A 13038-nucleotide genomic window follows, 5' to 3' on the forward strand; every position below is an offset into this window, starting at 1 on the left:
CCGAGTGCCCTATCTCATGCTGAAAGCCTTGGCACTGTAGGGAAGATCCCAGGTTGAAGAGACTTAAAGAGTCTGTGAGTGAGAATGAGGAGGTCAGAGTGTTTTGCCAGTCTTTGTCTACCAAATTTATCTTTCTCTTTGGGGATCAGACTTTCCTCACTCACCCCATTTCAAGAACATCTGTAGGGCAACACAAACCCAGATTTTCCACCTGGACCAGTTTTTGATTGCGCCACAGAAATTCCAGCTTTGAGAACTGCAGTAACATGAGGCTTTAGGTCCTACTGTTATAAATTCTCCTGATGGAAAACTTCCTCTGCAAATACAATTTTAGATATTCTGTGAAGTCAGCAAGAGTTTGTCAGCGACCAGCCAAAAGTAGACTCTTTTTTTTTCCCTCCTATAGATTTTGTGCTTTGATTTTGTTTTGGGAGGAATAAATCTGCTTTCGTCTTCTGACTGTTGCCAGGTAACTGATGTGAACCTCTTTCCAAATTCCAGAGGATGGCTTTCCTCTTTTACCCACAAAAATTCTCTGTATTTGCAAAATTGACATTGTTCCAGAGAGGGAAAAGTAGGTATTTCAGCTCTGCAAAATCGTTGCTCTACATTTCATTGAGTATCTCTATGGAATATATACCTTCTCTGTAAAACAAAAGGCACCCACAACTACCCAGGGCACCCAAAACACCACCCAAATGAGCTTTCAGCAGTAAGTAAAATATTTTTGCAAAATATCCATGATGAACGACCGGGATTAAGCCAATGCCTGCTCTGCCTTAAAAGCGAACTCTTCCTTTTCTGGACGGAGACTACACGTTCACTGGAATTTTAGTTCCCTTGTATTCCCTCCTACCTCATGCTTCCTGCTCCTCAGGCCACTGCAGAGGTCATTTAATTATGTTTGTAATTAGCCAGCAGATGGCACCACAAAACAGAGCTCTGTGGCGGGGGAGATTGCTTGCGGGCAGGGATTTGTCACCCTGAGAAAGAGCACAGGCTGGAAAGGAAACGTTGAAATGAAAATAAAATGTTGATGGACAGGTCAAACCTTAAGACCGATTATAGTAGTTAGTAATGGTCGTTACAAGCATCACTGCGGTTAATTAAAAGAGGAGCTGCATTCTTCACTGGCTCACTGCAGGGCTTCCTTCTCTGGAAGAGTAGATAGTAGCCGAAGACTGATCATCCCAAGCGGGGTCTGTCAAGACAGGGTGGCTGTGTTGTGCTTGTGGCCAGGTAGACCTTGTGCAAAGGTGAACCAAGTCCAGGCTGCTCCCTGGAAGTGAAAATGATCCTAACTCTTGGTTCTGGACTTTCAGAATATCTGCTTGCTGCTTGGGCATGGCCAGTAAATCTGAATCCTGAGCCAAATTCTCTGGGTTATTTATCAGTGATGTAGAACTAAATAATTTTTTTTTCCATTTCTGCCTCTCAAGCTATCTGTCATTGAAGTCATAAAGGCTTTGGCTCTCCTTTTGTAATACATACTGTGTTTCTTCCCATGCTGTAATAAATGCCACTTTCTACACTTCCTGTATATTACACAAGTTTGGCTGGTTTGTATCTTAGTTGTGTGAATAAACCAGGAAGAGCTAAAAGAACATAGGGACACCATCTATCCTCAGTCACTGTTATGATACTAAGGTATTAGCCTTCACTTTAGTTTAAATACTCATGATGATGTCATTCCATGAGGTTTTTTGAACAGTAGTTCTACCATATACTAACTAGTGTTAGTGGTAGAAAACAGATTTGTAAGAATCTGAAAAAAGGAATTTAAAAGACATTTTTGCACACTTTTTAGTTAGTATGCCATGAGAAGCTGTGTGCCAGTGCCCTTCCACTATTAACTTCACATAAAGCTGAGCAATCTTCTTTTACAACAGATAAGAGGACTATTTGTCATAGCATAAGCTGAAGGGCATAGGCCAGTGCCAGTATAATGTTGAAATTTAGCCTGTTGCATCCACTCTGTGCAGAAAGATGTCAAAAAGAGTAACATCAATTTCACTGCTCTGCCCTTGAACAAATGTATTATGTAGAAGGTCTGCACTCACTTGAAAATCACGTGGGGAATCCCCCATGCCTGGCTCCTGTGGTATTAGCTGCCAAAAAATAGATTGTAACAGATCCAGAAATTTGTTTCAAGACTCAAGTTTGGTCTCAATAAGCTTAAATTTTTAAAAATCACATTGGGAAATGGGAAATGCTGAGTGATATTTCTTCCTTGGTCATTAACTGTTACCTTTTTGAAATGTAAGAATTTTTTCCCCCTCTAGATGAAAGCAGTATTTTAAGAAAATCTGAACTATTCCAATGGTTCCTTCCATGCTACTTTAATGATGATTTTCTTTTAACCATCCACAGAATTTCCAATGTGCTTCTCTGCAATGTGACGGATCGGGTGTCATTTTGGTTTGTAGTCACAGATTCTTCCAAAAATGTGACGACTGTTCCTGGAAGTGACGTAGAGGCAGCCATCAGGTACAGTCACTGCCTCTGCAGCCTTTTCTCCCTTGCTGACTGAGGAAGCTTTCTTTCTCTGGGCCTTGTACGAGTGAGCACTCTGCCTCTTTAAGGATAAACTAATCCAAGTAGTTAAACCACCAAGGGGTCAGTACTCTTTCATGCATGTGATATTGGAAGGATTTTTAACAGTCCCACAGAACACAATGCATATGAGCCTTGGGATTATAGCTTTGGAAGGAGCCTCTCTTAAGGCTGGAACCTCAGATGAAATGTAGTCCCTTTCCAGAGCCCTACCTGTAATTTGCTGTCCAATGCGTGGCACATGCACTGCTCTCATCCTGCTGCTACATTTCTCAGCGAGAGAGCCTTTATTCTCAGATGATGGAATTGCACACTTTCTGAGTAGGATTTATATCATTTAACTCTCATTGCATGCCACATGTGCATCTATACCTGGACTAATGCTTCCTTTCAGTGCTTCTCAAGTTCATCTGGCTTACTTTAGAAGTCAGCTTTCACATGAGAAGAGCTCGTGTGAACTCTTCATGAGCAAAGCTGGCTGTGTCGCAGCGTGGCTTAAACAATTTTATACTCGCATTCCTTTCATACCGGCTCTTTATAGAATGCCAGTCACTATCAAACCTGAACGTTGCTTTTACAAAGTACCATGCGGTACAAATCAGTTCGCTTTCTACTCAATATCGCATTCTGTAGCCAGTAAAAGCAAGAGTGTGGAGCTGAAGAGGGAGAAAGAAAAAAAGTAGGCAATCTGACTTCAATGGTCCACCAAACCTGCATAAGGGGTTTATAGGAATGACTCCCACAAGCAGCATAACTCATGTACATTTCTCAAGCATGGAGTGGAGAACAGATCTCTTTGTTTTTAGACATTCTGTACTTTGTCTTGAAAATTCTTGAAAATGTTATCTCTGTGGAGGTGTAATGCCTAATTCCTGATGAATGAGTGTGCATTCTTTTGGGAAGATTAACTTTTAAGCTTATGAGCAGATTAAACTATTTCCTACAGAGACACCAAACAATAGCTTCATAGCATTAGTGAAGGAAGCAGATTATTTATTCACTGAAGTTCTCTGTAAGTGTGCTGGAATGCAGGGGTTTTGCATTTCTGTTATTCTTTGATACGTTCAGTAGCATAAGCTGATTTATTTAAGTCTTTTATGTGCCCTGTTTGCCACAGAAATTGGATGCTATTATAGTATGTTTGTTTTTTAACTACTGTCTATCACCCAGTAAAGAAGAATATGCTATTTATGAAAAGTTTTAATTCCTACCTAACTTAGAAAAAAGAAATAAAATGGTCTATAAAACTACGATACTTTTTATTCAGCTGCTTCTGGTTGCAGGCTTCAATACTAAATCATTATTCTAATTCTTCACGCTACAGCAGCACGTAAGAACACTACCCATGGACCAGGGTTTTATTGTATGAGGTTCTCTACAAACTAAGAAGTAAGAGGACGGCAAACCTTCTCAGAGCTCTGCATGAGTCCTAAGATCTGCATAAATATACACGAGATATACTTATGCATATACAAATATAAAATTTACCTGTAGTTACCTGCATGTGTTTCAGCACATAATTCTGTAACTCCAGCCATTAGATGAGGGTGAACAATGCTTATTTCAGCTGTTCACAATGATCCTTTTATATCAACAAGGATGAAAATCTTTTCTAAATCAAAGATGGCTTGCCTTATTACGAGTCTTATAATATGCCATGGCTTTCAGTCCTCTCCAGGAATGCTAGCTTTCCATTAAGGCTAAGAACTTCCTGTTTAAGGGACAATCAAACATTATGATTTCCAAGAAAAGAAATTTGCAAAATCTCACCTGTATTTCCTGTATATCTGTTCTTAGGAAATACTTGCTCTATGGTAAACAAACTGAATTGTATACAAGAAAGAGCTGCTGTAAATCATACAACTGCAATGAAAAAGAATCTCTTGAACCAATATATGTCATACATTTTCTCAAAAAATTTCTAACATTTTGAAGAAGCGAATGAAAGGTACTGCTAAAGCCTTTTAAGGCTGTTTAGATTCAGACCCAGGAATACCTGGAAATGCTTAGAAATAATGACTGTAGGTAAAGATATCCATTAAAGGGAAGCAGTTTTACTACTCATACAAAAAAAGAAATATTTCTCAGACTTTGTTTCTCATAATGGAAAAAATGTGCAAAGTACAAGTAAAGTTCCCTTTAGCTGCATCCTGCAGGGAAGAAGGGCTTGTTGGCAATAGTGATTCTTCTGGACCAAATCATACCCTGTGCCTCACGGACCTAAAAAAATCTACAGCAGCGAGGGCAGATGTACCTGCCCATAACGTGCAGGATGGTTCAGTCTGAGGAATCAAGGGGCACTGATAAGTAAATCCTCTGAGCATTGCAGGGTAGTTCTGCCACCCCCATGCTGATCTTGAATGCTGCACAAGCAAGACAACAGAGCCATCCTTATAGATTACAACCTGCTGTGTCTTCAGCATATGGTCCAAAACAAAAACAAGCAATAGTACTGTACTTCAGGTCTCATCTGTATTTCCCAATTTTTCAGGTAAACGCCTACGAAAGTCTGGTGTTCAAAACCCTTGAAATGTGTGGGTGTCTGTAGATTACTGACAGGGTCTATGGTAAAGTTCTGTGTAATCCTACCAACGTCATGCTGGATCCAATTCAGCCCTGCCAGACTTGCTGCACATACATGAAAATTCCTTTTTTTTCTTCTACCCTTTTAACTTATAAAATACATTTATAAACAGTTGTGATGTTCTTTGTGTTTTTATGAAGGATGAACAGGGACAGAATCAACAATGCCTTCCTGCTGAGTGACAAAACACTGCAGTTCCTGAAGATAACCTCAACCTTATCACCTCCTGTTGAACCCTCCACGCCTGTCTGGCTTATCGTTTTTGGTGTCGTTCTTTGTCTCATTGTGTCTGGAATTATATTCCTCATTTTTGCAGGGATTCAGCAACACAAAAAGTAAGCTTAACTTTTCTTCTGTTTTAACTGAATACTGGCAAGTTAAGTCAGCTGGGCTGGTTTTGCTTTTCAGATCAGCCTCAGAGAAATTATAGCTGTGCTCCTCCCTCCCTTCGTAGGTAAAGATAACCCGTGTGTCCTTTTCCTAGGAAAGGGGTTAAATTTTTTAACTGTGAAGTACCGATGCCTTAGTAATACTGGGGTGTAATGAGGAAATAGGAAGTATAAGAATATGATCCTGGAGGCCACCTAACTAGAGATGATAACTTTACCAAGACATTTGCTGTCATTCTTCTCAAGGATTAGTGTGCCATAGGTGAGCCTCCTCTCCCAGACTACTCCAGTAGCTACCAAGAGGGAGAAGGCCGGCAGTGACTGTGCCCCTTCCAGGGCAGTAGTGTCAAAAGCAGGTCAGAGCTAAAAAAAATTTGGATCTGCAGTTTGAGAAGCCTCAGTAGGGGACACAATAATGATTAATGTGTGGCTGAAGAGGGCCAGCTCAATGGTACGGTGCATGGTCTCACCTACCATTCATGACCTGATGAGTCCAAAGTACCTAGTCCTTCACAGGCTCATGACCAGATCTCCCCGTAAGCCTAGGTGTTTGCTGTTTGGCAGTAGGGTAGGAGAAAGCTACTCTCTTTTCCTCTCAGTTTCTGCCCTGTGGTGGCACTGGTGAAAAGAGAAGGCTATTCATGATTCCCTAGTGTGAGCATGTTGGAGCAGGCCAGAGAGTAGGTGGAGTTTTGGTCCTGCCATCTCTTTTGGCTCAGAGTTGGGCATAAGGAATAGGAATTTCTCAGCTGAGCTGAGATTCTGCCATAGAAGTTCAGCCTCTGCCACAATTTAGGCTGCCACAGACGTTAGGTTAACACAAAATTATGACTTCAGCAACAGACTCATACATTTCAGTTCTGACTTCATTTTGCGTTCAGAAGAGTTGCAGGAATTTGTGAAACCCCTTTCTGTTTTCAAAAAACAAAAGTCAACAAAAAGTAGATAGATGGGAGATGCTGTTGGGAAAGAGTCTGGGCAGATACTGGAGATGTGTGGATAGTTTAAGCCCTATCACAACCTTCCATGTGGTATGGGCTATATTATTTTATCTCCTGAACTTAGGTGACCTCTTCTGTAAAACTGGGGAGTGATGTTGCTACCTGAAGCCCATGCCTGCCCTCTGTGTAGTATCACGGCTCTGTGTTCTGTATAGCACCTAACTCAAATGGGGTCTTTGAACATTTCAAATAAGTGTAATATAAATAAATTATGCTAAATAGCTATGAATTTTCTAGCTAAAGTAATGATTTGTGCTTTATATCAGGCTGAAAGACAGCATTTTCCCCCCTCTGTTTTCAAAATATCTCAGCTGAGCTTGAGCAATTCCCCTCAATATGGTGTAAACTACATGCTGTCATCATCATACCACCAGTAATACGGCTTGTTGCTGCCTGGCTATGGCCACTTGGCATCCTTTCTGTCTCATGCTCTTGTCCTTTTAGTTGTTATGCTCCTTTTCATTTTTCTTTCTGTTTCCCTACTCTTCTTCCTTTACATATAACTTTTCCTCTGAGCAGATTCAACCATGACTGAATTCTAACGCTCCCTTCACATCAATGGCATGTGCAGGCAGGGGCAGGGGAGTAAGACAGAGGCTAAACCAAGTATATATTTTTTCCACCTACTGCTGCAAAGGCTGGAGAGGTAAAAGGGACGATCTGGGCTATTTGGCTTCTCAAAAGAAGAGCCAGCCACCAGAGAAGAGAATTTCAAAAGTGCTCATCTCTCTTTCAGGCACCAATGTGACCAGGTTGTCAAAGACTTCAGCATAGCCAGTAACAAGTTTTCTTGGAAACCTGTCCAGAGCTAACATAATGGCAGCTTTGTTGCCTAGTAAGCTGGGTTGGAAATCTGGCTCCAAGGATGGTGTTGACTTCTCATAAACCTGGCATTTGTCTTTATTGGCCTTTAAAGTGCCAGTTAAATACCTTGGTTCAGTTAAGCCCAAAAGCACGTGCTTCAGGCTGTTCATACTCAGGGTGGCAGGGAAGCACATGATTGGCTTATAATGGAGTTTCAATAATGAGTTAGGCTCATGCGTCATTTCTTGAACTGGAAAATTTTCTTAATTAGGTCTTCACTGCGCATCACTGCCAGCATGTAAAATTCCAAGCCTCGGCTGCCTGCAGCGTGAAAAGCTCCATGTGATTGTAGCCCTTTCCTCTGTGGTGAGCTGGATCAGGCACACTGTCTCCCAGTCTTATGTCTGTTCTCCTGTCATCACAGCAGTAGGACACCTCTGTCCCCAATAATAGATTTGGCACCTACCCAGGGCAGGACCATCCTCTACTGTCTATGCTGAGCTTGACTGAAGCCCACCCCTACCCCCAAAATCCCATCTGCAGCAGAGGCCATAAACATTTGCCTTGAGAAGAGTGAAAACAGAGTAAGGGCACCCAATGCTTCCCTCTATTACTCTCCCAGCATCTACTCTGCAGCTGGAGGTCTTCATGAGCTGGTCTTCATATATTGGGTAACCCACAATGTTTTCTCTTCCCTTAACTTGTTAAGTCTCCTCTTGGACTCACAGAAATTTATAGGGTCTCTGAATTCCTATGGCAACGACTTCCACACATCACCTACTCCTCTTGTTTCTTTTAAATCTGCTCCCTAGTATCTTTTTTTTATGTTCTGCCCTCACAGTTTTTGTATTAAAGAACACTCCTTTTAAGTGTTGTAAGAGCAGATACAGCGGCCAGAGGTTCCCACTGCTACCCCCCACTTTTATTTTTAGCAAGTCAGTAATGCCAAGAATCAACCAAAGGCCAATAAAATTTTATTATTGTTAATATTGCTGTTATTAGCAGTTACACTGAGTCAGGTTGTTATGATTGTCCTGAGTCAGATAGTTACAGTACATGTTGTGGGATAGGAAGAAGTAGTAGAGCTGACCTTTGAGTTTCTTATCCTCTGAAACCGCTGATGCTGCAGGCTGTAAAGTACAGAAGGTTTTTCAACTATGAACTAGTAGATCTTAAGGTCAGAATAAATCTGGAATTAAAGGAACATCATGACATGTTGACTGATATTTCTATATTAAATCTTCTCGTGGTTTATTTTTAGATAATTTTATTCAGCATTTTTTAAGATAATTTTATTCAACTATTTTAATATGCTTTTGGTGAGAACTGGAGTCTGTAAAAGTGAAAGCCATGCAACTATTTTGATCTAGAAAACAGAAGTATAAACTACTGGGTAGGAAGGTTGCTGTTAATGAAGTTTGAACTGAAAATGCAGATTTGCAGCATTAAGAGTACCTAACTTCTGGAGAAGATCATCAAGGAGTGTGAGGGCACTCAAGTCTCTGTCACAGGAGGCTGTAGTCTAAAGCTGATCTGTTTCTAAAAAGTATGTTTTAATTTGTCCACATCATGGGGTGAAATCTATGACATACATGACAGGGTCAGACTACATGTTTAGTGTGGGCTTTCCTGACTAAAGCAAAAACGGATTTAGAGATTTTTTTTCCCATTTGCGTTTTGCATCAACTTTTCCTTCTGCACCCTCCAGTCATTTTACAGAACAAGGAGTTCAAGTAGTATTTATAACATATTTACAACATGTTTACTCTAGGTTTTCTGGTTCCCGGTCCTGACCTCAAACCACTAAATCAGGGCTTCCAGCCTGTGGGCCTCCCACCTTCCATGGTGTATTTACAAGAGCAAAAAGGTGCACCAGATTATGCCTTTCAGACATAACCTATTATAAACCTCTGACTAAATATGCAGGTTTCTGTTTGTGGTATCGTGGTGGAGTGCTACAGGTCAACAGAATAAGATGGTTTTCTCTCCCTTGTTTTTAGAAAGAATAAAGAGTCAACAGAGAGAGAAAATTTAGAAGAGAAAGGCGAAGTGACAGTAACAGTAGAAAATGGGATTCCTTGTGAAACGCTGGATTTAAAAGCAGGCCACATTAATGGTGTCTTTGCAGCAGATGATGAACGGTTCACGTCCTTATGAAATGCTGCCATTGCTATCTGGTGGTTTTTTGAAAGACTCCTGTGCCTACCTTATCTCATCACTACTCCTGAATGTCAAACATGAAGACAAGAAAAATGTTCTTTCACTTAATTTCCCTTGAGAGAACCTTTTGCTGATAATACATACACTCAAACCTCCATTACAAAGCTTTTGTTCATGTGCAAAGCAAATGAGAAGACCTCAAATGATATCCATTAAAGATTTCGAGAAGATGTGTGACAGAACAGGGTTGAAACCTGCCTTGTGTCAGGCATTTAATTTTTAATGATTATTTAAATATGTCTATTGCTTGGTTTTCCCTGATATAAATGTGAAACTGTGTTATTCCTGAATGTCACTGGGGAGATCATCTATCACTGTCAGTTCTTGCTGGGCTTTCTTTCAAGCCATATGCAAAAGTTTCTCTGTAAAATGACTTCCGTTTGCTGATATGCAGTATGCCTTTGGATGGAATAGTGATCAGTGCATGAAAGTTTTAGGTTATCAAGGAAAAAAACCCAAGCTTTTACAGCCTCTGTAAGAGCAGGTTAAAAGCAGCCAGGTCATCTGTAGCTTTAGGACTACCAAGTATCTGGTACTAAAAATGTTTTTCACTTAACAGTCAAAGTCCCAGATTACATGACCTGGAAATTAAAAGATGCAACAAAGGGCAGATTTTCCAAAGGTACAGTCTGTGGTTAGTGGCCCAGCTCATTAAATCTATGAGGGCATTTTGCAGCTATTTGCAAAAATCTTCCTTATAATTTTTTAATAATAAAACTAGAGCAGATTTCCAAGACACGGCAAACACCCGGGGTCAGCTGAACTCTTCCTGTGACAGCTGGATAGCTTTTGACAAGATTCAGTGCTTGAAACACCACCGGCTGCTGGGCTTGATGCACCCGTCCTGAATGAGAACATGTAGGTGGTGGTAAGTGGGCAGAGACCATCCAGGCCCGTGTTTCCTATTTGTGTGTCTGGGCGTTGAGGGCATCACATCGTGCCAGACCCTGAACTGCACTGTTGGATTACTTTGAAGTCAGCCATATATATACAGACTGTGCTGTCTGTGCCCTAATCCTGTTCCCATTTAAATCGGCGATAAAAGTCGTATTGCAGAACTGCACCCCAGTAAAGGGGACTTGTATGTGTGGTTGGCTGCACATAGAGAATGGAGGTGTGTTGAAGCAAGATATGGTATCAGCAGTCACCAAACAGCTGCCGACATCACTGGAGGCAGGATGTGGCCATTAGCCATCCTGTTTCCAGTGCTGTGTTTGGAGGCAACATTAGAAAACCCATTTATTTGAGTTATTCCTCATCAACAGGAACAGGGTAAAACAGGGTAAAAGCTGCTTGTAAAGGACCCTCTAGTGTCCTGAATGGTACAATGGTTTCTTGCCTCCTGGGGTACAAATCCTTCAGCATTTTGGCTGTATTGAGCACCTCTGGCTGTCCATTTGACTCAGTGCTGCCTCTTGGGTACAGGGTGAGCAGAAGGGGAGGAATGGGGAGGAGAAGGGAAAGCAGCAGGGCGAGGGCAGGAAGCCGAGCGGGGGAAGCCCGAGGCAAGGGGAGGTGGGGAGAGGAGGGCTAAATGCAAAATAAAACTATGGAACCCACTGATCATTTGCCTCACGTGGTCTCATCTGTCACAGTTGTCTTTGATGTCCTGCTGGTGGGAGCCTCTGGGCAAGGACTGTGTCTTCTCTGTGTCCCAGAAGGTGTGCTGCCCCTTTCTGGAAAAGGATTAATAAAGTCAGTTATTAGTGATAATATCTCTGCTTCAAAATTACCACCCACAACATGGAGATGTATTTCTCACAGGAATGTCAAAGATTAAGTGTACCAGTGTTTAAGATCATTTGGAGGGAAGATACAGAGTACAGTGTTATTACTGCTTCCTCAGTCATTGCTCCAAGGTCTTTCACTCAGGCAGAGTTTTATTGTGGTAGTTTAGTTCCCATCATTTCTAAACCTTCACACTTTTCACATTCTTTGTATGACAGTACGACCACAATGGATTGCTGTACCTGCAGCACCTCTGCAAGAACCCATGAAAGATTTCGGTGAGAATAGCTTGGCGGTGCAAGAGCAACCTCGAGCTACTGATTAAGAATTACTGTTATCCTGTATTGTACTATATGATATTGAAATAAAATTCACTTGATATGAAAAAGGGCCAAGCATATCTGAGCATACCTATCAAGGTCTGAGTGAAGGTTCAATTCAGCCCACGGCACTGGCCAGCGATTTGAAAATAGATTGAAAGCCCCTGAACAAAACACTATGTGATGTGGGCTGACTCTGGTGGTAAGTATTTAATCACTGACTTCTTTCCAGCTCACCTTTTAGCTGCATAATTACTTTACAGCAGTTTGGCATAATTTTCTGCTAATGAAGATGTGGGATTCACCCAGGGCGTAGATCTTGCTTGCCTCTGCTGACAGAAAATGGCTTGAGAGAAGCAAATGAGACATGAACAGGCAGGTATCACACTTAGTAATGCTTTGAAGTCAGTGTTGGTATTAGCTCTTTCACAGAAATAGGTACCGCAAACTCGGTTAATCACGTGCACAGTGCTGCAGAAGAAATAAATCTCATCTCTTTTTGTGCAGCAGGATCACATTAGAAAACAAAGATTTTGTAAAGCGTGTCCTCCAGAGCCTGCAAATGTTACGATGACTATTTATATCCCTTGAGCATCTGGCCCAGATGTTTTATTTAACTTTGTAATTTTTGCTTTTTTTCTCTAAACCACCTGCCATCAAGTGACATGATAATACACAGGAAAGTGAATAACAAGCAATATAGACTATAGTGTAAACTATTCCCTAAAAACAATAAGTTGGTTCTGCTTTCAGTTACATTTGTGCCGTTCCAATGAATTTCGACAAAGGAACATGGTGTGCCTGAGACTGAACTGTTTCATTTTCAAAAGCTGCCATTTGAGAAAAGAGAGGATAAAAGAAAATTCAATTAAATGAAGCAATAAAGCCAGAGAAGTTCTGTTTGAAGAAAATCTGCAATGTTTATCCCTAGCTCCACGTCCCCAGCGAGTCGACATTTCAGGAAGGACGTTGCAGCTCTGTTCAGCTTACTTGAGAGAGGGTATTGATGTCTCGGCTAGAATGAGCACAAATCATGCATGAGTAAGTTGTTTACGCTGTCAGTCATTAGCTACACGTCTGGAGTGCTCGAGAATGTCGGGAACTCAGCAGTGCCTTCCTTAAATTAGGGACCGAGTCGGTCGTGCCACAACAATTTGCTGTGCACAACCTTCAGCTGTGTACCGACCACAGACTGGTTGTGTAAATTAAACTAGTAATCTTGTTTATCAATAATTATTTAGGGAAGATTGCCAACTGTGGGCAGATGCTGAAGTCCTTACTTCAGCCATTCTGCCGCTTGCTTTCAGGAAAGCGAACCGCGCTGTCCTGCAAGCTGATGCTTACTCTGTATTGGAGAAAACTAGATCAAAGCTTGTTCTGTCACATCAGCATTTGCCTCTTCTCTTCCAGGAGAGTGTACAAAGGCTTGAGAGAGTCTG

At 41.4% G+C, this 13038-nt stretch overlaps 1 protein-coding gene across 2 annotated transcripts in view; it reads left to right on the forward strand.

The window, feature by feature from the left end:
* CLTRN (collectrin, amino acid transport regulator) overlaps positions 1-11675 on the forward strand; it is a 29350-nt gene extending 17675 nt beyond the window's left edge. For both annotated transcript variants that reach the window (XM_064474958.1, XM_009510774.2), the window contains exons 4-6: positions 2371-2487; positions 5278-5472; positions 9332-11675. In XM_064474958.1, the coding sequence (XP_064331028.1) occupies positions 2371-2487; positions 5278-5472; positions 9332-9488 (469 nt within the window). In that variant the 3' untranslated portion in view covers positions 9489-11675. The remainder of the gene's footprint in view (positions 1-2370; positions 2488-5277; positions 5473-9331) is intronic.
* Positions 11676-13038: the final 1363 nt, after the last annotated feature.

This window comes from Phalacrocorax carbo, chromosome 1 (assembly GCF_963921805.1).
Source record: "Phalacrocorax carbo chromosome 1, bPhaCar2.1, whole genome shotgun sequence".
NCBI classification, from domain to species: domain Eukaryota; kingdom Metazoa; phylum Chordata; class Aves; order Suliformes; family Phalacrocoracidae; genus Phalacrocorax; species Phalacrocorax carbo.